Below are 24,960 nucleotides of genomic sequence, written 5' to 3'. Positions count from 1 at the left end.
TCACTGGCGAAAGGTGCAGCAGTGGCACTTTTCTGGCAGACAGGCTGACAAGTTATTAGCGGTTATGGAAGTCTGAGCCAAACCGTGGAGGAAATCAGCATTTGTATCTGTCCTCTTATATTACGGGTACATATATTAGGACTTAATGAGCCATCGGTCATCTTGTAGCAGTCGCTTGGCCTGCAGGACCCGTGCTGCTGAAGCATGATGTGGCTCCTCTGGGATCTCAAGAACAGAGATGATGGCAAAAGTTCTGACCGAGCGCTACGGATAAACACACTACTGGAACTTCACGAAACACTCGATTTCTTCATCTCTGAAAAGCTATGAGAATAAGCACAATTGAACTGGTGGCTGGCAGCAGTGGCTCAGTGGTATAGCAGGGCTGTCCAATAACCGGAAGGTTGGTGGTTTAATCCCAACTCCTCCCTAAGTCATAGTTGTGTGTCCTTGGGCAAGGCACTTTACCTGCACTGCCTCCAGTGTACTCACTGGTGTGGCGTGCCTTGCTGGTCATTATATGACACAGCCTTAAACAATTTCCCTCTTATTAAAGTATCTAAAATAAAAATAAAAAGTAAAAAGTTTAAACAAGATATCTACAAAACTGCTGTTAAATTCTGCTGCTTATTGTGCTATTTCTTGACTAATTTAAAGACAAACACACACAGACAGCAGCTGAAATGATTCATTTATCTGTTAAAATAATGCAAACCATGAATGAGGCTGCTCAGGAAAACACAGCAACTTTGATGTTTACCTGTATTTTGTTCCTTTGTTTCCTATACATATCAAAGAGAGTGAGCTGAGATCTGTTCCAGGAAATATTTGTGATATTCTCCAGATGCTGTCTTCACTTTTAGAAGTTAACAGTATAGTTCATATCTGCTGAGATGTGCTGGAACATAATTACTAATAAATTAGCCAAGACTTTAAACGGAACAGCCAACGTAAAGCCTCATCTCCCCTGATGCGATGTGGCACGGCTGCTCACAATGAGGGTCATTTATAGGAAAAAAGTACGCAATTAAAGACCATTTGTGGGAAAGTTTGCAGCTCCTGTCAGTCACTGCTCTGTGGCTGACATCTCTGAAGCTGTTTCCTGGCAAAGCACAGGGCCTGTGAAGAGAGAAACATGTCAGGTGATTACAGTTCAGTATGTCACTTCTTTGAAATGCAAGGAAACAGCTTGTATGAAGAAAACGGAGCCTGTATGCCCAATGAACTCCAGAGAATGATGACTGTAATTAAAGCATTGCTCTGGGAACGTTTGATTTTTTATCACAGATCCAATTACATTGTGCTCATGAGGCCTGTCATGATTTTTATGCAATGTGTTCACCCACACTCACATCAGTCACTCTCTTTGTACAGATGTTTTTTCCTCTTCCCTCACGTGTGGGCCTGTAAACCTCAGCCAGCCTCTGTCTGTTTTAAAACTCAAGTACTTTCCACAATAGAGCTGTCACACATGATGGATTTCTGCTCCCTGGAACTCCTCGAGGTGTTTTTGTCCCTGATCCTAAAATAACATCTTACTTCACGCGGCGCATGCGACTCCCTACTCAGCTTTAACTGACAGGAAGTTAAAGACAATAACAGAAAGAGACACAAGCAAGGGATTCACACTGCAACCCTGCTATTACCCACGCGCACTCACACACACGCGGTTTACATGGACAATTTCGCAAAACAGGCCCAAAGGTGGTTTAGATGGACTACCCTTTCCCATGGTCCTTTTAACTTTCTTGACAAATATGTGGTTTATAAGGACAAGAAAATACATTATCTGGACTATGACGTCACTTTTAAATTGACATAAATTAATAATACACACACCTGACAACACAGGATTAAAAGGACAGGTCATTTAATTTTCAACAATGTACTCTTACAGTGTAGTGGATATACTCTCCATATACTGTATCCAACACTGAAAATAATACACATATAAACAAAAATACATCCATAATAAAACCATAGAGCTGCATAAAAATGAATGCACTTACATTAGCCTTCTTGCTAATATATTTTAACAGAAACAGTCTAGAAGACGAATGTGGGGGGTTTCAATAAAAAAATAACTAAAAAGAACACAACCGTGTACTCTACATTCTACCCTCTGTCTTTGCACAGACCCTCAAAGGTCTATAGGCATTTAAATCAAATTTTGTGATTATAAATGCATTTACATTAATCAAATGTAAAAAACATGCATACAAAAACTTTTTTTCAACCCATATTAAATCTCCTGTTATAACGTAGTTACTCTCCAATATTGGTAACTGATTGCTTTTTGAAACTTCTATGTGCAAATCTGTGGATTTACATATTTTTTTTCTGTGACTGTCTTTTTGCAGTTACTCCTCGGTTTCTAACAAAGTCCCTTATATTTTGCACTGTTCTTTGTGCTAAAACAGACCCTTCAGCCATCTTGCAGTGAGTGCATTCAGTTTTGGTTGCCAGTTGTCCTTTAGATATGTGATCTTTAAAATGTCGCATTACTGCGTTGACCTCGGCCTTAGACCATGGTTTCTTTGGCGCTCTTCTTACTTCATTATCTGGACAAGCATCTTGTAGAAAAACAGAAGACACAGACACAAACAAGTGTGTTAATACATTTACCTATTGCCACAGATTCCTTATTTCTAGGATTAAATTATTTTTTACCAATTCATCGTAATTTCACCACTTAGATTGATGAAGTTTCACATAAGCTGCAGCTGAAAAATAATGAAAATACTCTTTATGTAGTAGAGTGCAGTTGTTGATGTTTTTTTGTTTTTTTTTTTTTAAAAAGTCAACTTTTTAGTCATGCATCAATCAATATTTTCTTTGACCCTCCTTTGCCTTTAGCAGCAGCGGTTCTCAGTACACCTGCACTCTTTCTTGAGAGGTACAGTTGGTGTATGTATGAGATTGATGTCAGGCATCAGAATGAATTTGAAAGAACTGATAGATAAGGAGGACCTACACACAAAGGACCTAGGTGAGTGTCTGCTTATGTAGCTCTGTGCCTCTTTGCTAGGGGAGTACTAGGAGAAAAGACTTCATTAATCCCGAATGAAATTCTTGTGCCAGAGGGAATGACAGTGATGCATAACATGATCATCTAGCGCCTCTCCCTACAGAAAGGGGAGGAGTTATACAGTCTGATGGCCACTGGCAGGAAGGACCTCCTGTGGCGTTCTGTGCTGCTCCTCGGTAGTCTCAGTCATGTGCTCCTGCAGGACAGCAGTGTGGCACACTTCTCCTCTGTCACCTCCACCACAGACTCCAGCTGAAACTGCCAGGAGGAAAATCTGCTTGTGGGTTAAACCACCTGATTTCAAACATACCCGAAACCCATCAGAAGGTGCCAACTACTAGCACTGCTGAGTGCAGTCAATAGTGCAGCTACTATTGTGTCATAATAGACACTGAAGTGTCAGCCCTTCTTATGTGAAGACAATACCTGGGGCCTCTGTAGCCCGGTCTTGCCGCACCTAACTCAACATGCAACCCAGCTCCTGATCCACACCCTGGTTATCTCTCGCCTCTCTTGCCTACTGCAATGCCCTCCTAATAGGTGTTCCAGCCAGTGTTTCTGCTACAGACTATCCAGTGTGCAGCAGCACGTCTGGTTTTCAACCAGCCAAATAGAGCATCACACGTCTGTTCAATGAGCTACACTGGCCAACCTTAGCTGCTTACATCAAATTCAAAGCACCAGTGTTGCACTCTTATAAGGTTTTTGATTGTGTTTTTTTTTCATTTGAATGTTAAACCTTCTTTTAACCCTCATGCGTTGTTCGGGACATTTTTGTCCTCTGAGAGAAATTTTTCTGTTTATTTTGGCCATAACTTTGTCAATATGTGGACAAATTGAATCATTTTTCCTCAATAAGCTTAATTTTACATAAATTTTGTTAATATGATTTTAAAATTTTTCATAGGTCAACGGTACACTGTGGGCAAATTTTACCCCCTAATGTGTTGTTCGGGGACAAAAACGTCCCCTAACTTTAACGGTTTTAAAAATATATTAGATAAATATTTTTTTGAAATTTTTTTGCATAGACCTTTTAATTAACTTCAGTTCTAATCAACAGTAGTGAAAAAATCATTTTCCCCCAGGATTTTAACCCTTTAATCACCAATTTTATAAGGGGTGGTGCTGAAAATTGAAAAAAAAACACACAAAATGGCTCATTTTTAATAGAAAAGGTGAATGTGGACTGGATTCTTTTTAACCTTTATTATAGTCTTGGTCATGTCAAACATCAGTAAAAAAATTGACTTTATTGCATTATTAGTTTTTGCACAGCACTGGATTTTCTTTTTTTCTCCCATTTTGTCCCATAGACTTACATTATAAACACACTTTTTTTGACTGCACAGCCATGGCACTAAATAATCATGCATTCTTGATTGTTGGTGGTTTACCCTGTTGGTAGGAGGTAACATTTGTGATTTTTACAGTTAACAACTTAATTACCATATTAACCCTTTACCTGCAGGCCTGTGCTCATGTACTGTAGTTTCTGGCTTAAGTATATGGAGTTATAGGGAGTATTTTAGCACATAATTGTGTGTCTACACACTGTGTGTGTATGTTAGAGAGGAAGAGAGCCATTTGCACACTGTCAGGGAAGGAAAGTCAGGAAAATAAAGTTACTAAGTAAGTGAAGTGTACCTAATTCAGACGTACAACGGCAATGCATAAGCATGTAAAATGAAAACATCCAGGAGTTCTGGCGTCTGAAGTTGTGGATGGGTAAAATAGCTGTTTTTTTTTTTTTTTTTAGCTTTCGGAAAACACGTCCTCCAGTAGAGTGACTTTACTTTTAGGTTAGTGTCTCAGTTGAGATCACTGAATTAGTCTAAGTGAGGTCTAAGTGCCCCTTTTCCATGGTGTGTTGCGCTCCACACGACCATACGTACATGTGCATGTTACTAAATAGACACCATAGATAGATAACTTGATAACATAATAAATAATCATTGACTAACCAAATCTAATCTACAGTTTAGTCCCCTACTAAAATTAGTATTAAAAGTAGTTTAGTAAAGTAAAGTAAAGTAAATTTGTTGCAGCCCTAAAAGTAAGTGCCGGGCCCTTTGATGCTGAGAGGTTCAGACTAAACAAAACAAAAACACTAGTGGACTTGCATGCATCCTCCTGGTCATTTAATGGTGACAAGAGCAGCAAGCAGCATGAAGAGAGGATTCACCTGTGCATGAGTGAAGGATTCACTTGTGAACGAATGAAGGATTCGCTTGTGAACAAGTGACGGATCTACTAGCCTTCACAGCTTCACAGCCTGGCCCTTCATAGAGCCAGGCTGCACAATCATTTCCAGAGATTGTGCACAAGTGAATCCTCTCTTCATGTTGCTTTCTGCTCTTCTCACCATCAAATGACCACAAGGTCACATGTAAGACCACTTGCCTTTTTGTTTTGTTTAGTCTGCACCTGTAGACATCAAAGGGCCACACGTGCATAGCAACACTTTCTTTGTTTTTGTTTACTATGAAGACTCTGTGGTTGTGTGTACTCACAGACAACAAGATCAGTGTGCAAATGGCTCTCTTCCTCTCTAACATACACACACAGTGTGTAGACACACAATTATGTGCTAAAATACTCCCTATAACTCCATATACAAGCCAGAAACTACACTACATGAGCACAGGCCTGCAGGTAAAGGGTTAATATGGTAATTAAGTTGTTAACTGTAAAAATCACAAATTTTACCTCCTACCAACAGGGTAAACCACCAACAATCAAGAATGCATGATTATTTAGTGCCATGGCTGTGCAGTCAAAAAAAGTGTGTTTATAATGTAAGTCTATGGGACAAAATGGGAGAAAAAAAGAAAATCCAGTGCTGTGCAAAAACTAATAATGCAATAAAGTCAATTTTTTTACTGATGTTTGACATGACCAAGACTGTAATAAAGGTTCAAAAGAATCCAGTCCACATTCACCTTTTCTATTAAAAATGAGCCATTTTGTGTGTTTTTTTTTCAATTTTCAGCACCACCCCTTATAAAATTGGTGATTAAAGGGTTAAAATCCTGGGGGAAAATGATTTTTTCACTACTGTTGATTAGAACTGAAGTTAATTAAAAGGTCTATGCAAAAAAATTTCAAAAAAATATTTATCTAATATATTTTTAAAACCGTTAAAGTTAGGGGACGTTTTTGTCCCCGAACAACACATTAGGGAGAAAAAAAGAAAATCCAGTGCTGTGCAAAAACTAATAATGCAATCAAGTCAATTTTTTTACTGATGTTTGACATGACCAAGACTGTAATAAAGGTTCAAAAGAATCCAGTCCACATTCACCTTTTCTATTAAAAATGAGCCATTTTGTGTGTTTTTTTTTCAATCTTCAGCACCACCCCTTATAAAATTGGTGATTAAAGGGTTAAAATCCTGGGGGAAAATGATTTTTTCACTACTGTTGATTAGAACTGAAGTTAATGAAAAGGTCTATGCAAAAAAAATTCAAAAATATATTTATCTAATATATTTTTAAAACCGTTAAAGTTAGGGGACGTTTTTGTCCCCGAACAACACATTAGGGAGAAAAAAAGAAAATCCAGTGCTGTGCAAAAACTAATAATGCAATAAAGTCAATTTTTTTACTGATGTTTGACATGACCAAGACTGTAATAAAGGTTCAAAAGAATCCAGTCCACATTCACCTTTTCTATTAAAAATGAGCCATTTTGTGTTTTTTTTTTCAATTTTCAGCACCACCCCTCATAAAATTGGTGATTAAAGGGTTAAAATCCTGGGGGAAAATGATTTTTTCACTACTGTTGATTAGAACTGAAGTTAATTAAAAGGTCTATGCAAAAAAATTTCAAAAAAATATTTATCTAATATATTTTTAAAACCGTTAAAGTTAGGGGACGTTTTTGTCCCCGAACAACACATTAGGGTAGTGTTTGCGAACAATGCATGAGGGTTAAGTTCCTTTAGACAAAGGCATCTGCTAAATGCATAGGTGTAATGTAAAGGTATTGATCTAAACATCTAAAATGCAAAACACTATATTATAATTTTCCTTTTCCATTTTATTCATTTGAATTTTTTTGAACTTTTTAAATGTGTTTTCCATCATCTCCATGATTTTTTTTTTTACGCCTTATATAACAATGCTCTGTAACTAAACTTGCCTTACTTTCAGATACAGAGAGTCTCATTTACCATGGATGTCACCATTGACACAGTTTCTGCTGAACACATATGGAAAAGTGTTTTTTGTCATGGTAAAATACATTTTATCATCAGAAACACAAGTACAGTGTAAGGCAACTTACCAAAACCCCCAGTGTCATGGAGCGGCTTTGTGACTGTAGACTCTGAAGCAGGTTCACTAGTGCCACCATCATCGGACTCATTCTCACTGTCCTTGGCTTCATCATCACTAAACACAATGTCATCTGGGATATGGTGCGAATAAAGGTCAAATGAAGACAGTGTACACATGCTTCAGACTAAATAATCACTCAAGGTATACAAACCCTCAAGTTCAATCTCATCCAATGATTTCCCCTGCATTCTGGAGAGATGTCCTTTCTCCATTGAGAGAAGTAGTTTGGAAATCTTTGCCAGCTGCATTGTGGGAACTGGTAATCTGTAGAAATCTCGATGAACACGAATGTCGTGACCCAGGAAATCTGCAACCTGATCAAGTTCATTGTGTTTTAAATTCAGGACTTGTGAGAGGGTGGCGACATGTTTCCTGAGTTGTGTTGATCTGAGGTGCTCAGGGTGCTTTGCTCCACACTGGCTGGCATGAACACGCAAACAGTCCTGTCCTCTGTAATAGCTCATTGATTTGGGTCTTGCAAACAGGAAGACATTTGTGGCACAAACACCACATTCACTTCTTTTACTGATCAGGAGTGAAAGAGCATTCACCACACTTGGTGTGAGAAGAACCGCAACCTTTCGATCTCTTTTGCCCATGATATCGACTCGACTGAAATAGTTGCAGAGCCTCTGTTCCATCTTTGACAAACCCATGGCAACATCTTCATGGAGCTTGCTGTTGTCTCTTTCGTTAAAACTTTTGAGGAGCATTTTTGATACCTCGCCAGCACCTCTTCGATTGAACACAATGATTTGTGCAAGTGTAACTTTTGCAAGTTGAGCATAATTGTAAGGGCTAGCCATCTCCTTCAAGGTGAAGAAGGCACTTTCTGCAGATTTCTCAAGGTACTGATGAAGAATCTGAACATCTTCAGTGAAGGGTAATGTTGATGGCTTGTTGTACTTTGCATCACTCGGTGTGTTCAAGGCACCATGAGAGACCAACTCAGACCACTTGGAGGTATACAGCTTCTTGAATATGTCAGTGGTCTTGGCCAGTTCTTCGTCTTCTGCCATGAGAGCCCTACAATGGATAATGTCACAGATTTTGTTGAGTGTATGTCCCAATTTAAGGGCAAGGCTTGGTGTTCCGTACTGCTGTTTTTCTTCATCAAAACCTGCAACTTTCTTCACAGCTTGCACAACTCTCTGGAAGTTAGCAGGTTTCACAGCCTCCTCCAGGTTTTGTATTGAGAATTCTGAGCGCAGACACACCAACAAGCGACCCACTTCCCTGAGCTTCTGTCTCATGTATTCACCCTTTGTAGCATCATGTCCATGTCTGTTGTAGAGGGACTGGGCAAACTGAACGATACACAGGTCATTTCGCACAACCGAAGCAACCTCATCCTGATTCATGGCTGTCAGGAGCTTCCACACACCACCTGGAATCTGGTGACTGGATGCAGTCTGTAGAGCAGCAGCCAAACCCAGCACTCTGGTTCTTCCAGGTTCCTTTTCAGTATCTTTATTTTCTGGCTTGCAGGGGCATTTGCGGGCATGTCTCCAAAATTCTTTCCGAAGGTACATCCCCTGACAATGCATACAGGAAATAAACTTTCCTGCCAATGCTTTACTTTTAGGTTTTCTCTTAACTTTCACTGGTCCCGTTCCATCTTGTAAAACTGCAATGTTATGTCTAAAATTTCCCTTATTTCTCATTTTTTCTAATAGTGTTTTCCGCTCTTTTGAGTGCTCAGGTAGGGAAAATACATGTACAACTTCAGCGTGTGTTGTATGTACTCTCAGGTGGCGAGATATTTTGCTTTGTGGCTTACCACAAATGTAACAGTAATTTTTTATGGTCATAGTCAATTGTCTTGAGTTGTGATTGAGAAGCTGTGCTTCATCCTTTGGCTTGTTCTTTGATGCATTTTTGGTGGATGTACCTGAATGTGATTTTTTAGCAGCATTTGGAATTATATTGTCTTCAAGAGGTGGTGGAGCCTTGGATTTGCTAGGCCAAACTTGGATGTCTGCATCTGATCCATAAGATGTTCCTTCATCAACCATAACAGTTTTTTCTGTAACCTCTCTACCTCTAGACATCAAGGGTATGCTTGTATCTGAATCATCATTTTGTGACTCCGAGTCTGGTATGTACTCCTCATCAGACAGGCTGTGATCATCATCTGATAGGTTACCCACTTCTGAATTGTCCTCATCTGACACCAGTTTGTCCACAGCACATTTAGAAGACTGTGGCTCCTGAAAGAATTAGAAAACAAAATAAATAATTAGATAGAGCAAGAGATAGAGGGAGATATTCAAGAAACCTTATGTAGGGACTCACCTGTGAATGGTGCTGGAGGTCATCTGTAATTCCCTCAAGGCATTTTTTATGCCAGACGCCCAAACAAACTGTAACACATTTTAAAAGTTTTAATTTCATGGGTAAAATAAAAATGTTTTGTCATAGCAATGATTTAAACAGAAACAATAGAAATGTTGTGTTTAATTTTATAGAGCGAATAAGAAGAATTAAAAGACAATATTCGGGAAAACCACAGCCAAAGTTGTAGTAGTACACCTAATTCATTGTAAATATCTAAATGTTTTTAGTGCAATAACAGAATGCCGTTTGAGGCTGTGTACCAAGGACAATTTATCATTATGGTTTCTTTGTAAAGCAGTTACAGTACATGTATCTCACATGAGTACACCGCGCACATTTTTTTCATATTCTGTGCTATCTTTTCATTGGATAACACTACAGAAATAAAACTTTGATACAACTTAAAGGAGTTATTGTACAGCTCATAACAGAGTTATTGTCATCTAAACAGCTGGCAACAAAAGTGAGTACACCTTCCAGCAAAGTGTGCCCAAACTGTCAATATTTAGTTTGAGCACCATTATTATGCACTGCTGTAACCACTCTGGGCTTGAAATTCAGAGCTACACAGGTCTTGCTCTCCTCCAACGTCTGCTTAAGAATGTGCCAAAAGTGCTACCTGTGGCACATCCTTAAGCAGAAGGTAGAGAGAGCAAGGTGTCCAACATCCACCAGCTCTATAATGTCATCATGAAGGAGTGGGAGAGGATTCCAGTAGAGACCTGTGTAGCTCTGCACTGCCTTGATGGTGACTAATAATAGTGGACACACAAAATATTGACAGTTTAGGCACAATTTGGACATGTTTGCAGTAAGGTGTACTCATTTTTGTTGCCAGCCGTTTAGATGTTAATGGCTGTATAGAGTTATTTGTTGTAATGTTGAACTACTGGTACATACAACACCACATTTAGACTTAAAATTATTTGATATAATTAAATTGACAAAAAAATGATCAACGCATGTGTCAGTAGGCAATGACAGAACGCGACACAACAAACAACATATCTGACAATGGTTAAACAGTTGCATCAGTTTGTAAGCACAAACATTAGAAAGATTTATTTCTGGACTGTTTTTTTAGACACCTTCCCCATTTTCTAGGCAGATGTAAGGAGTGCACGTCCGCCTGCGGCCCTGTACTACACCACTGTGCTAAATACTGAAGCTTACCTTTGCACTTATATCCAAGCCACTTCGAGGAGGATCCAGGTCCCACACACTGGATGCACTTGTCCAAGGATGATACAGTTGTGCACACAAGCTGATGCTTTTGACACTGTTGGTGAAAATGTATGGTAATATTTAATAATGGCCAATTGAACACGATATTTTAAATTCACATACTGATATCTAGGAAACCATATAAAAGTAACATAATATTAACATGGCATACAATATACTGTACCTTTTTATTGCAGACAACTGGATCCATTTCATTTGAACTGATGAACTGTGTTGTGCTATTTTCAGTGGTTCCCTAAAACAGTAAAAAAGAGCAAACAAGTTAAAAACTACATCTGCATTGATGTTGATTTTCTCATGTTAGGTTTTGTTAATACCAAAAAAAAGAAGAAGCTTAGTGTAAAGAAGTACGTGCTTTACTTTCTCCCAACCTTTATAGCTTTATAGATTTGCTCTAAAGAAATTTGAGTAAAAATTTTTGTAGTACATATTTTTACTACCGATAGACTTCTAATCAGACAGATGTAACTAAGAAATATACACATTATAACACATTATACTAAACCAGATAAAATTCAACTTTACTCCAAGAACTCCTAAAAAACAAACTGATGACACATCAACCGCACCTTGAGGATTAGTGCTTTACTGCTTAATTCACATACACATTCAGATCCTATGCTAACTTTCACTTTGAAAAGCACTTCAGGAGAGAGTACTTAAAAAATAGGGCTGTGCGATTTGACGATAAATGATTGTGAAGGATTTGAACTATCGGCGATCGCCAGAACGGACAGATCGTTTTATCGTCCATAGAGCACATTCTATTAATTGCAGTTTTATGTTCGCGCAGACGCATGGGTTTTTTCCCCACTCGGCCAACTCTCAGTGCCCCTAATGTGAACACGACCAACCAATGACAGCCTCCCTGTTAGGAAGCTACGGCTGAAAACAAAAAGAAAACCCTTAAACGAACTCCAACTTTATGTTCGGTACTGTTTCTGCCGTCAGCAGCACCGCGTCTTCTAAGCCTGTGTCTGTGTGTGCGTGCGACGTGTGTCACAGTGGAAGGGCCGCGTGTAATAATTCCATAAGGTATAGAATGTTTAATGCTTCAAATTCCATAGTTGTGGAAGGAGAATTTCCAAACCTAAAAATATGCATGCTTGTGGTAGCATCAGTAACAAAGAGCTTGCTGTGAGGGTTACAGTGTTAACCACTGCTGCCCCCTCCCTATATGTAATTAAACACTTCAGTTTTGCAATCTACCTGTGGTGGCACAGCATTTTTCCTTCTTCTTACCTTATCATAGCTTGATGTAGCTCTAGCCTTTTTTTGCCACCGTCTTGTTGGCACCTTGCAAGCACTTGTAGAAGGCTCTGATGTGGATGATGACACAGCGTGCTGCTCCTCCATCGAACTTTCTGCAGACTCCTGAAGATTTTAACAACATTCATCAGACAAATGACAACATAGTCAGTTTCTTATACTGTATGCAGTATGTATTTTAATAAATTAATGTCTAACATACATAAATTTTGTAATCAAGCACGTTCAAACTAAAGCTACAAGGACAATATACATTGTTTCTTTGAACTGTTTTGAATATTTAGTTAGACCATAACCACTATCAGTTTCACAAAATTGTTTTACCACTTTGGATCTCCTTGGCCAGTCTGAGTTGCCATAATTATAGGTGAGCTCTTCTCCTGGACTTATGTCTCGGGTTGCAAACAAACACAAGTGTGGCTTCCCTTGCAGGGTCAAGCACTTCATCTTGGCGTTTGGGTTTATGTGGTTGTCATTTATTAGTCTTCCAAATGACCCATCGTCTTTGGCTGCATCAACACTACAAAACCACAAAAAAATTATAATTAGGCAGATCTTAGTTGGTATAATATAAATTAACATTTTAATACTTGAAGATTGTTTGTATTGTTTAAGTTCATAAAACTGTCTTTTAGTTAACCACATTATCTGACACTGTACTGTACATTTATACCTTCATTCCAGAGGCTTAGATCCTTCATTTAATAATATTTATGTGTTCACTAAACCAAAAGCAATGTGTCATTTAGTTTTGATTAGACAAAGCGAAACATAATACACACCACCAGAGTTTTCCATCAAAATGGAACTCGAACATGAACACCTTCAGCTTGTCACGGTAAAGTCTCTTTCTTCTTTCACATTCTTGCTTGCTTATGAGTTCACCTCGATATTCCAATAGAAAGTCTCCTTTCTCAAATGGAGCAGTGGTGAAGATGCCACGACCTAATTAATACACATAACAAATAGATGACAAAAAGTAAGGTGATGTATTTAATCATAATAAATTCAGGGGATCCAACTTACCTTTGAAGGCATTGATGAATTTGATGTCAAATCCTACTTTGTCCCTTCCAGCACTAACATAAAACTGTGCATCCTGCTTTGGATTGAGCCGTCTCTGTCTTTGCATACTGTCTGGTATGTGTCAAAAGCCTGCAAAAAAAAATACTCAGGATTGTGTTCATTGCAGGAAAAGCATGAGTAACACAGTAATCCATAGCAGTATAAATAAAAAAGAGTAATCTACTAAAAACCCAAACAGAAGCAGGATGTTGTGCTCATGATTGCAGCTTTCATATATTTAAACTACTACTAAACAATGTATGAACTATAAATTAGTTTATACATACAAATTATGACATTAGCAAGTGCTAGAAAGTTAGATGTTTTGACTGCAGTGATGTGACATTACACTATTTTGTCTTTGTTATTTTTTTTTATGAACAACAAGAAACTAACAAGTACTGAAAAATCTCAGCCAGACCTAAACTTAAAATATATGTGCCTGACTCCAGTAGCCACAGGTGGACATAAACATGCGCAATGAAAACCTGGATTGTCAATCAGCTGCTTTATCAGAATCAGAAATACTTTATTTTTGCTTAAATTGCGTATCTGTCCTCCTCTCTGCCAAGCATGTCGCAAAAGTTCGTTTCGACACGGAGGTACCATACTCCCAGTGACGTGTGTGTGCAGAACTCCTCATACGGCCCTCCCACGCAGCACACGTCACACACAAAAGGTTGACGATGCAGTTGTATTGTAAATTGCTAGCACAGTCGTGGTTACCTGGCCTAATGAGCTGATAATGCTGGGGGAAGAAGATCAGTGTAGCTGACTGTAGCAGACCTCTAGTCTGTGTGAGTTTAATTCTGTGAACGTGTGGATGACTGTCTGCAATAATACATCCCGTCTCCCGGTGTTTAATGTGCGTCGAGCCACTGTAACGCTGTGATCAATACTAGGATTCGTTTTTATCGCCACCTTTTGGACAGACGCTCTCCTCTGTGCGATGTGTTTGCCTACTGCTCATCTAAACTGTCCATCGTCGTTGTGCTTCCTCCTTCTGTCTGTGTGTTCTGCACCTGAAGCCCTTGCGCTTCTCCACATTCATCACGCCCACAATAAATTCCGACCAATCGCAGCATGGTTGACGCACAGCCTTGAGAGAAAAAGTTCTGCCCGGGCCATGTGTCCGAGAGTGCTGCACAACGGGCGGTCAGAGAGAAAAACGACGTCATTTTGTGGGCGTAACGTCGACAGGAGGAAGGGAGTTCTCTGTTCTCGCGGAGTATGGATCCAGCTTAAATGTCCTCCCTGAGAACTAAGCACTGAGACCTCGCGGACTTAACTAACTGTTTAGCCTGCCGCTCCTAAAGGTAGCTGAGCTCCCATGTGCAACCAAAGCACACAAACTGTTGCCTCACTCACGACACCTTAACTATAGCCGACTTTACTGCGTGAAAATAAAAGGACCGCTGCGGTCTGCTCTCCTCCAGTATAAACGGAGCCTGCCGCAAGCTCTACTAGCAGTTGTCTAAGTTGCCTAGCTGATATTTACTCCGTGAAAAAACAACTCACTAACTAGTTGCATCATGCTAAAGTCCTGTGATACAAATAACAAGAAAAAAACCACGTGCACAAGTAAAACGCTAATATATATAAACACTTCTGCTTACCTGTCTGTGTATCTTGACCATGTTTTTAATCCTCCACCGTCGCCATGCTGCCTCTCCCTCCAGGCATTCAACTGTTAAACTGCGCATGTGTAAACTGAGCTCCGACTTCCGCCCGACGCCACGCCCCCATACCGCCCATTTTTCACATCAACCAATCAGAAGAATTCACGCTATTTTCACACCGAATGTATCAGAAATGTGTATAAAGCTGCTGTACACCTTCAAAATCCAGATGGCGCTCGTTGATACACTGGAATATACTCAAAAAATCAGGTTGGGGGTTTAAATGGACAGAAAATGAGAGTACATGCTATTTAGACACTAACAAATGCTGAATTATCCAGACTTCGGCATAGTCCGGGTATAACTGTTAAGTCCGGATATCCCAGGTGAAAAATCAGGTCAAATGTACGTGCAAACCATAAAACCCAACACACACACACACACACACACACAGATAGAGAGAGACACTAGTGCTAAAGGTCAGGGAATCCTCTAGGAGATGGATTTAAATATTTATTCCCTTGATATTAAATGCAATATATTTAATCATTCATTGAATCATTATCCTGGCCTTTGTTCTGGAGATGGCCCTCAGTAATGGTGATCTGCTCCACCTCATTCCAATCACAACTTCACTTTATTTTTTGACCTGCATGACGTAACACACAGCTACAGTGCAGATTTTTTTAATCTAGTGTATATTTAGTAAGTATGATGCGCTGATTTAACAGCAGGTAAATCTGTCTGTATTCTGCTGCATGTTTTCTTTAGCTTCTCCTCTCTGAAACTGGCCCACAGATGGTTTTTTTAGCAGAGTAATCCTGAGGGGCAGTTTTGGGGAGGATGTATGGAAGATGTTTGACAACAGTGATATGTTTTCACTGACCCTTCATGTGGAATGTATTTTCCATCATCGTCCCTGCAGACGCTGTGAGTAGCCTACCCACCCGGGGCATTAGCTGCTCCCAGTGGTTAGAATGATATGAAGACGCTTCCTGCAGAGGCACAGAGGTCAGAGCAAACGTGACTCTTTTCTGATTAGTGGCCAAACATTAGCCACATATTCTGGTGGCTATTTAAACAATTAGGTGAAAGTAGCAAATGCTTAATGCAAACTTACAGCTGATCAGAGCCTGAAGTACAAATGTGAAATAACTTCTGATCCAGCCATGTTATTCAGTCAGTAATTGTGTCCTTGTTTTTACACATTTCTGCTGGTGTTAATAAGTAAAAAAACTTTCACACTGTCTCACTCCTCTACCCTCAAGAGAAGGTGAATAATACATGTGGCTGCTAAAAGCAAGGAAGAATTCTGAGCTTCACATTGTTGTACTAAGAAACAAATCAAAATGAAATGTATTGATGCGAAGCAAGGAATATGCAATTAGTTCTTCATCTTCAGTTGGAACACATCCATCGTTTCAACCTTCTTTCTAAAATCCTTTTAAAAAACTGGCGGCCTGTCTCTTGACAGACTACGACCCTGATGATGCTTAGAAATTGTACTGCACTATGGTAAATTTATCTGAATGATCATGACGTGGGCTATGACCCTGAATTTGATTGGTCAATGTTGTTTTTTTTCATTATCCCCTGAAGATATCTTTGATTTAATAAGTGGCCACTCCAGTCATTCACATGAAATGATTCTTTCAGTTCAAATTAACCTTGCTTGTTCTAAGTGTGCAGCACATACACAATATGCATAATATGAGGTTTTCCTAGGCTAATAGAGAAGCACAAATATAAATAAACCTGCTTGTATGTTTTATCTCATAGCATCTTCACATACTGTAATCAGCTGTCTTTACACAGCAGTGAAAGCCATGTGATTCCCCCGAGGTTCTTAGCGAGCCGTCCTGAACTAACATTCTCTTTATCTCGCCGTGCAGCAAGCAGCCTCTGCTGCTTTACGTTCTCTCTCTGCTATATGTTAATGCACACATGGCTCAAAGAGGTGTTTTCACACAGATTTCTAGATCACTAATGCACATATACACATACACTATGGGAACTAATACATAATTCATAATTCATTCTGACAATTTATTACCTTCTGCACAACAACACACAGATGAGCAGCAGTAATTTCCCACTAATCTCCAATGGGAACATGAGCTTGATAGTCAGTCCACAGATTGGCCTTGTAGCAGTAGCACAGCTGTGATAGACACACGTGTGCTCACACAGAGGAATGTATGTATAGAAAATGTATTTTTCAGCTTAACCCTTTAATGTTCACTCCAAGAAACAAGTATTTTTTATGCTATTGGGGCACTAATAACATAACATAATAAATTATTTTGAGTCATGGGTCCCTCATAAACGTACATGGTATGTGGGAGGAAGCTGGCCACCAACCTGATGATTCAATATGTGAATGTGAGAACTGCCGGGTCTCATGACACACCATGGGTACACATTTACCAGTATTGATGTATACCATGTAACTCAGTCCTCCAAAGATCTGTTGAATGACTCATTTAATGAGACAAATGTTGTTTCAGCTCTGCTCTCTTCTCACCTTCTCAGTTTGTACACATTTAATTCCATCCTTGATCTGTTCCACAGCTCCACATGCTTTTTCACAAACAGAAACTACAGAAATATTTCCAGAGAACCACCAGTTTGTTTTTATATTACTTTGTCTATTATGCTTCAATAGTTGGCTGCCTTGTAAATATTTGCTTTTGAAAATAGTCTCTGACATAACTGGCTTATGACTGTTTGTGTGTGTTCTGCTGGGAGTGGTGCTCTCTAGATAAGCATACACCTGAGAAGTCAGCTTTAAGAGGTACAAAAGGAACTCAAGGACAGAGGACGTCCTCGCTTCAAGCAATTATTGACCACGTGACTCCCAAATTCTCCAACATAATGAAATCTCATGACATAATAATCAGACCTTTGTGTAGCAAAATTAAACATTTATTTATTTATTGACTGCTGATGTTGGATTTGTTTTTTCAGAGGAAGATGCGAATCAGCCCAAATGTTCCTGGGGGCGGGGCCTCGCTGTGGCGGCAGGTGGAAATGGTGACTGTGTGGGAGAGGTTTGCCTTGTAAAATGTGTTTAATCTTGTGAACTTGTGTGTTTAAAGATGATCTTTGCCAAACCCCTTCCCCTGTTTTTAATGGCTAACCTTAACCAGTAGTTTATTTTGATGCCGAGGTAAAAATGAAATACTGACTGAAAACAAAACAGCCCAAGGGGGTAAGGGGACTAGAGCCTCAGACTTCTTATCGAATGTGCCCCCGCCATCCCCAACCTGCCTAGTTACTTGTCCTTGTGTTAGTCTCATGATCAGATGAAGAAAGGTAATGTTTAATGTCAAGCAATACATCCACATGTTCCATTAGCATAAACCTATCCATGTGTTCTATACGGTGGATGCATTAACACCAAATGTGGTGTTTTTTTTGTGAGGACGTCTTCTTTCCTGAAGATGTATTTCAGGAGTTGAGACCTATACGAGATGATGTGCTCTCATTGATTTTTCAGGTCAAAGACATGAGGACGAGGGAGGGAGGACAGGAGGACATAATAGTGATCTACAGTCCTGGACTGGCAGTCAGCTCTATAGGTGAACACTGCCTCTCACCCAGATAAGATTCATTCAATCTTCAGGACCACCATGAAACCTCAACAAGAATGAGACGGGTCCCAGCTGGTGGATGGATGGATCAGTCCTGACAAACACACTGAGAATGGATCTCTAAAAGACACAATATACTGAGACTTTCTGTTGCTGACAGAATTCATTTTAATTGGATCCACAGAGACATATGAGACACAGTAATTTGGCTTTTATACAAAACTTTTTGCCCTCTCTCAATGACATTGTTTGCTTTAGGCCCCTTCCGACAGCTGCAGCGTTTGTCAGTAGAAAGACAGGATGTGATAGTTACAATCATGTTGAGTGAAACAGAACTCTGTTCTCAAAATGTGCAAGTCATGTTTTGAGTAACCTGCACTGAAACACACACACCCCCTCCACCCTCCCCTCATTGCCTTGCTAGTATTCACTTTTAGTGGTATTTACAATGTACGGTGCACTCGTACGTTACTGCTCAGACAGAAGAATCGTTTTCTGTCCTTGATCAAAAAGTCAAATTCGGATCTCTTTGTGAAACCCTTGCTGGCTCCGGTTCACTTTTGAAGTGATTCAGTGGCACAATTTGCTCTTTGCGACACAAAGTGGAGAAGAAATAAATAAATAAGTTTCTCTCTTGTTAATGCAGTGCTCCATTCAAAACAAAAAATGTCTCACAGTATCTTACTTTTTTAAAACCTCCTCTTCCTGACATTGAAAATGACTTTTGTCCTCAATAAGCACTATATATTGTGCTTCCGTCTCAAACTGCTTTTCATCCAATGAAATGCAAGCATATCATGTATGAATCTTTAGTGCATGAAGGCTTTTATATTGACACCTTGTTTCCCAAACAGGCTGGTCCCCTCCGGAGTTCAAAGCTTTTCTTTACAGATGCTCTAACACTAAAACATTGATATTTACACAGCCACATCGAGCATTACAAAAATTAGCAAAGATGTTCAAGAAAACAAAAGAAAGTATTACCAAAACACAGATTAGATTAAATCACAGTATTGTATTTTCTGATTTGTCTGTAAAAAGCTGTTTTAGTGTCAAAATGTTCCAAAAAACACGTTTATGTGACTATGGGGCACATTCACTTTTTCCATTGTAGTCAATAGACTTACTTCTTCCAGTGGTTAAACCCAAAGCACAGAATGAGCATTTTTAGGTCTTTTTATTGATTACTGCAGACTTTGTCCACGGTGCTGCATTGTGGTTTGTTGAATTGAAACACTAGCTCATTTTGGACAATGTCATGCTGTATGCTGTGCATACTGTGTAATGGCTGGGATAAAACAGGAAGTGAGGTCAAATGATTGTTGTAACTTTACATGTTTGGGCTACAGCTCCATAGAACCCCATTCATTCTGGGCTATGTCATGAATGTAGATTAAGACAACAACAAAATAGCCTGTTTGCAAGGCTGCAGTTACCAACGAGGACACCAAGGTCTGGGCTTTGGCATTTATTTCACGCTTTTTTTTAATGCTTCTATATAGAAATATTTCAGGTTGTACTATATTATTAATTATCCATTATCCCTGTTATGTGCTAACATCTCTCAGAGGTGAATGGAAATCAGTTATTTTAATGGATCGCTATGGCAACATTTAGTTATAACTTCACACATCTGGAACACAAATTAAAGGAGAACCCAGCTCGAATGTCATTTCAGCTTATTGGTATTTCATCATAGCATGTTCACTATTTGGACCACAGTATTTCCTGGTGTGTCCTGGCACACAGTGAGGTGTCTCTAAGCTCCAACACAGAAAGTATCGCTTAAGGTAGTTTTTAGACTGAAAACACACACACACCCACACACACGAATACATTATGCCTTTTCATGGAAACAAGGCATAAGTCTTGGATACAAATCCATGTGTTGTGGATGCTGTTCTAATAACATATAAACATATTCATATTTTTATCTATATTTGTTAATTGTTCATGTACATTCAGTCAAAATTAAGTCTGTTTTAAAATGGAGAAATATTATTTGTGTAAAAACAAAAGGCATGAAAACAGCAGATTTAATTTAAACTGATGCAAAACGTGTGAAGCTCTCATTAGTTTGTTGATTAGCTTTGGTTATTAAAAACCATAGTAATTTAAACTTTATAGCACTTTATAGAGTCCTTCTACAGGGGGAAAAAACCCCTCCTTTTCCAGTGAGGCTGCCTCCGCATGGCAAATATTGACTCCGATCATGGCGTGATAGGATTCAGTGGTCTCCAGAGACTCTTCAGTTCTGCCTTTCTCCTGACCTCTGTCAAGATTCATGCATGCTGAAGTCCACATTCATGTTCATAAAGCCAACAATACAAGATGCAAAAAAAAAAAAGTTTGACACTGAGTGGTTGTACCATAAATAAGTGCTCACTGCTGCAAACAGACACTCAACACAAGCGTGTCTCACAATAGCGACAGCATGACAGATGAAAAGCAAGGTCTGTGTTGAAATGGCAGACAGACAGACCTAATCATTCCTATGTCTTAAGTCAATATATTTTTTCCTCAAGGTCCCAAAGCCAATAAATAGGAGTTTCGGGTGGTCACATAGAAAGAATTTCCTGTGAACATGGAGTCTTGCTGGCGGATGATAAACACGGATCTCAACTGACGATGCACAATCTGCGAGAAGATTCATGATGAGGTTGTCCTCAGACATTAGTTTCCTCTCCTTCCAGAGGATATGAGCGGTACTGCACTTTTTCTTCCAGGCACACATCCTCTGTTGTCATGCTGCCGTGCCTGGTGGCGCCCCTGCGTGGCTGATAGGAGAACTGCAGGGTGTGTCTACTCTTGCTAGGTCTGCCCTTCCCTGTTCCATTGCTGTAGGCGACGACCAACCAGCGGTTCTCCTCAGGTGCGGCGGAACAGGACGGGGGTCTGTTAGCTTTGTTGAGGTGCGGAGAGTCACAGCTGGGGTCGCTGCCGTTGTTGTCATGGAGATCGGGCAGATTGCCTGTGGCGATGCTGCCAGTTTTAACGTGGGGCGTGTGGCTGTGGGTGTGCCGGTATTCCTCGTCAATGTCCTTACCCAGTTTCCACCTCTTCCACTTTTTCAGCATCTCAGACTGCACCTGAGGGATGATTGGATAGAACACAGGGAGCAGATAGCAGTGATGAAGATTAAATACGACACTGAGCACTTCATTAGAAGGACGTCTCCTGCCAAAGACTACATTTAGAACTACAGATATGGATGCTGTTGTGTATACCTGTCTACATAGACAAAAGAATTGCTTAAACAAAGACGGCCCTTTTAGAGATATACAGTAAATGATAAAGGGAAATCTATCATCTCTGCGAAGGAAGGAACTGCAGCGATGGCAGGAATCAAATTAAGGTGCTGCTCGAGACATGGAAGCAAATCTGTCTCACCTCTTTATTGACAAAGCAGTACAGGATGGCAACCAGCAGACCCTGAAATGTAAGGCAGACATTTTACATGCACAAGGATACATTAGAAAAAAACTACTCCAGCCATCAATTGTGTATTTTTCATATATACACAAGATACACCTATCCTGGTGTAAACTGTACTTGAAGCTAAAAACTTAAGGACACAACAAAGAGGTCTGAAATCTCATCAAACTCAAAAGCACAGCAAAGCTCATAATGTTTAAATGTTTAAAAATAAGTGATAGTTGCGGTTCTGAGCTCAGACCTGGAAGGAGTTTAAGAGCAGGTCACAGAAGAGACGAATGAGGCGCAGCATGGAGCCTTTAGGGACGGACTCATCGATCACGAAGGTGAAGAGGATGGCATGAATCCCAAGCAGAGGGATGAGAGTCAGAGTGGACTTTGCCAGTCTTAACCAGAGGAGACGGGGAGAATTGTAAAGATTACAAGCTGATAAATGTCTCAGATTCTACATATAATTATTTTTAGGGGTATGTTGATTTTCAGAAACAGCGCTCTCACCTGAACTTGTAGTCGGTGTATCTCATCTGGTGAGCTCTGAGTTTTGACATCAGAATTTTGATAATTCGGATAAAAATGAAGAAGTTAATCTGAAAAATGAGGAGAAATAGACATTGCAAATTGCAAATTACTGCATGATGTTAGAAAAGAAGGCAAAAAGAAATATACTTCAGGTGACTTTACAAAAACAAACTCTCTTTTCATGCTGCTCAACCTTAAACCAGGTCTCGGGTTTGAGATGACACTTTTTTTGTCATTTGGATTTCCTTTTTATTCTCAAAAACAGAGTTTGATGTCCACTCGACAGCGTAAACAGATTGATGTCACCACATTGTGACTACTACACACACACACACACGCACAGACCCACAGTCACTCTGTGATGCAGTGCAGGACTCCCTGCAATGACAGAGAGCATTCATTAAGACCGCACTCAACTTATTAGAGCTCCAAGTTTGGTAAAGTGTGTATGTGACTCGACAGATGTGTTTGTGTGAATGTGTGTGTTTGACTGCACTTGATTGTTCTTGGATGACATATAACTTTACACAACGGCAACTATTTCAGTAGTTACAATAAAACTTAAGGTTTTTTACAGCACACAATGCTCTCAGGCTTACACAAGGATATGTATGGACATTTCTGAATATTTCAGTGTGTGTGTGTGTGTGTGTGTATATACACGTACGCTTTTGCATGAGGTCACAAAGGTTGCTACTGTTAATGTGTACTGTTGTGCTCATAAGTGTGTCCATCGATAATGATGTTTGTCTCTATGGGAACAAGAGACAGGAAACACATAAGAGGAATTCCTCAACTGATTCTGTGTGTGTGTGTGTGGTTCATATGGTCTATGTACAAAGAGTTGTCCTTTATTTTATATTATATTATTCTTTACATATGCTGTGAGTCTTTTTTATTGTTACTATGTCATGTCTGTCATGATCAGTCTGATGGAAAACTACTACTACTACTACTTTTGTGTGTAGAGGGCTGTTGTTGTTGTTGTTTACTGCTTTTCATGCCTATGCCTGTAAAGCACCACACATTATGTCTGCATATCAAAGGTGCCATATTAATAAACACTAGAAAGCAGTACAGGGTCACTGATCTGTTATGGGAGGCATTTGCTGATGCTTGCTTGCGGATGCTGATTGTACAATGTTTGAGCTCTGCTTGAATGGAAATTGATGCAATTTGTGACTGAGGCAGCAAGCAGCTGCAGTATTTTCTGCATAGCAATGCCAGGTGAGGCACAACACTTGGCACTCGGGGCAAGTAAAAACCATGACTTATGCAGACGGTGCCGTACCCACTGAAGACAAAAGCTAGACGTGTCAAGATTAGCCCGTCCTCACTCGGAAATGTAACAGCAGGTCGACATTTCAGTAATTGAAAACAGAACGTATGCATATTTTTTTTCAGCCGCATCTCATTGTGAAAACACATCGTCACAAAAAAACACCTCATTTGGTCTATAACACAACTCATGGTTACGTTTCTGCTAACAACACATGTTACAACCCTGGCTCAGGCGACAACATGACAAAAACCAAGTGAAATACAACAATAAACATTTCATTTACAACAGAACTAAGGGAATTAAACAAAGTGGTGTAGCATTGCTCTGCTCCTGCTAGCTGAGAGGGAGAGTAAAAAGTGGAGGACGGACATTCTTATAGCCTCATTAGATGATCAGGTGCATCAGATGCAGCTGATCTGAAGAACGCCCTTGTTGATTGGGTATCTGAAAAACAGCTCAGAGTGTCAGGGGATTTGAACTCCAGAGTTCTGCGGCTGTCTCAGCCCCATGATCAGATGATGTTAGGTAATATATCCATATGTTTGTCAGCATAAACTTAAACCATGTGTTGTATCTGGCAGTTATATTATCAACCAGCTGCAGTGTTCTTTTGTGGGAACATGCTGGTTTTCTCAGCATGGTTAATCTCCAGTTTTCGCCCTTATGAGTTCTTTTTGGAGTTTTGGTTTTATACACTTTTATTCAGTTTTCTGATTTGAGTCCTCCACCTCCACCTCTAACACAAATTATAACAAGATGTCAGTCCCACTCCCTGATCACATTTAATAGCATTTATACTCTAATTCAAGATTTTCAGTATCACTGTCCTCTTCAGTGACAGAGAGTAATAATGTAATACCAAGAGCTTGACGAGACTTATTTTCACCCTCAACCTTCACAGTAGCTTTCTCTGAACAGTCTAAATGACAATACTGATGAATAAGAGTGAACAGTTATAAAGAAAATAGCTGCAAAAGATAAGTGGGCTAAGTGATAAGTGAGCTACATTTTTCTATATATCTATTATATTTTAAACACCTGCTGGATTTCCAGAGGACACATAAAAGCCAGAGACCAACATAATCCTACCAGATAAGCGAACAGTATTGGTGATCGGATGATCCACCAGTATCCCATGTTAATGTTCCTTTCCCAGCACCTAAACACACACACAAACACACACACGTTACACTTTGACCTAACATACAGCACATTATAAATACAAAGG

The 24,960-nt window shown here is 39.6% G+C and overlaps 2 protein-coding genes across 4 annotated transcripts in view; both read right to left on the bottom strand.

Moving 5' to 3' along the window:
• Nucleotides 1-7,178: 7,178 nt before the first annotated feature.
• On the bottom strand, nucleotides 7,179-14,968 carry LOC114448636 (uncharacterized). Its single transcript, XM_028425759.1, has 11 exons — nucleotides 14,901-14,968; nucleotides 13,246-13,374; nucleotides 13,002-13,164; nucleotides 12,544-12,739; nucleotides 12,193-12,324; nucleotides 11,114-11,185; nucleotides 10,879-10,984; nucleotides 9,664-9,731; nucleotides 7,520-9,578; nucleotides 7,316-7,438; nucleotides 7,179-7,231 (listed from the first exon to the last, which is right to left on the bottom strand). The coding sequence occupies exons 2-11, from the start codon at nucleotides 13,349-13,351 to the stop codon at nucleotides 7,179-7,181; spliced, it is 3,078 nt and encodes a 1,025-aa protein (XP_028281560.1). The 5' UTR covers nucleotides 13,352-13,374; nucleotides 14,901-14,968.
• Nucleotides 14,969-18,658: 3,690 nt separating this feature from the next.
• The window catches only part of gcgrb (glucagon receptor b), a 43,209-nt gene continuing 36,907 nt past the window's right edge, over nucleotides 18,659-24,960 (bottom strand). For 2 of the 3 annotated variants that reach the window (XM_028416293.1, XM_028416285.1), the window contains 5 exons: nucleotides 24,822-24,891; nucleotides 22,430-22,518; nucleotides 22,173-22,317; nucleotides 21,887-21,928; nucleotides 18,659-21,585 (listed from right to left, as the gene is read on the bottom strand). In XM_028416293.1, the coding sequence (XP_028272094.1) occupies nucleotides 21,163-21,585; nucleotides 21,887-21,928; nucleotides 22,173-22,317; nucleotides 22,430-22,518; nucleotides 24,822-24,891 (769 nt within the window). In that variant the 3' untranslated portion in view covers nucleotides 18,659-21,162. The remainder of the gene's footprint in view (nucleotides 21,586-21,886; nucleotides 21,929-22,172; nucleotides 22,318-22,429; nucleotides 22,519-24,821; nucleotides 24,892-24,960) is intronic. The other variant, XM_028416301.1, reaches the window with a different exon arrangement.

Source organism: Parambassis ranga, chromosome 1 (genome assembly GCF_900634625.1).
Source record: "Parambassis ranga chromosome 1, fParRan2.1, whole genome shotgun sequence".
NCBI lineage: Eukaryota > Metazoa > Chordata > Actinopteri > Ambassidae > Parambassis > Parambassis ranga.
Note: the sequence above shows the minus strand (reverse complement) of the source record. Positions and strands in the feature narration are given on the sequence as shown.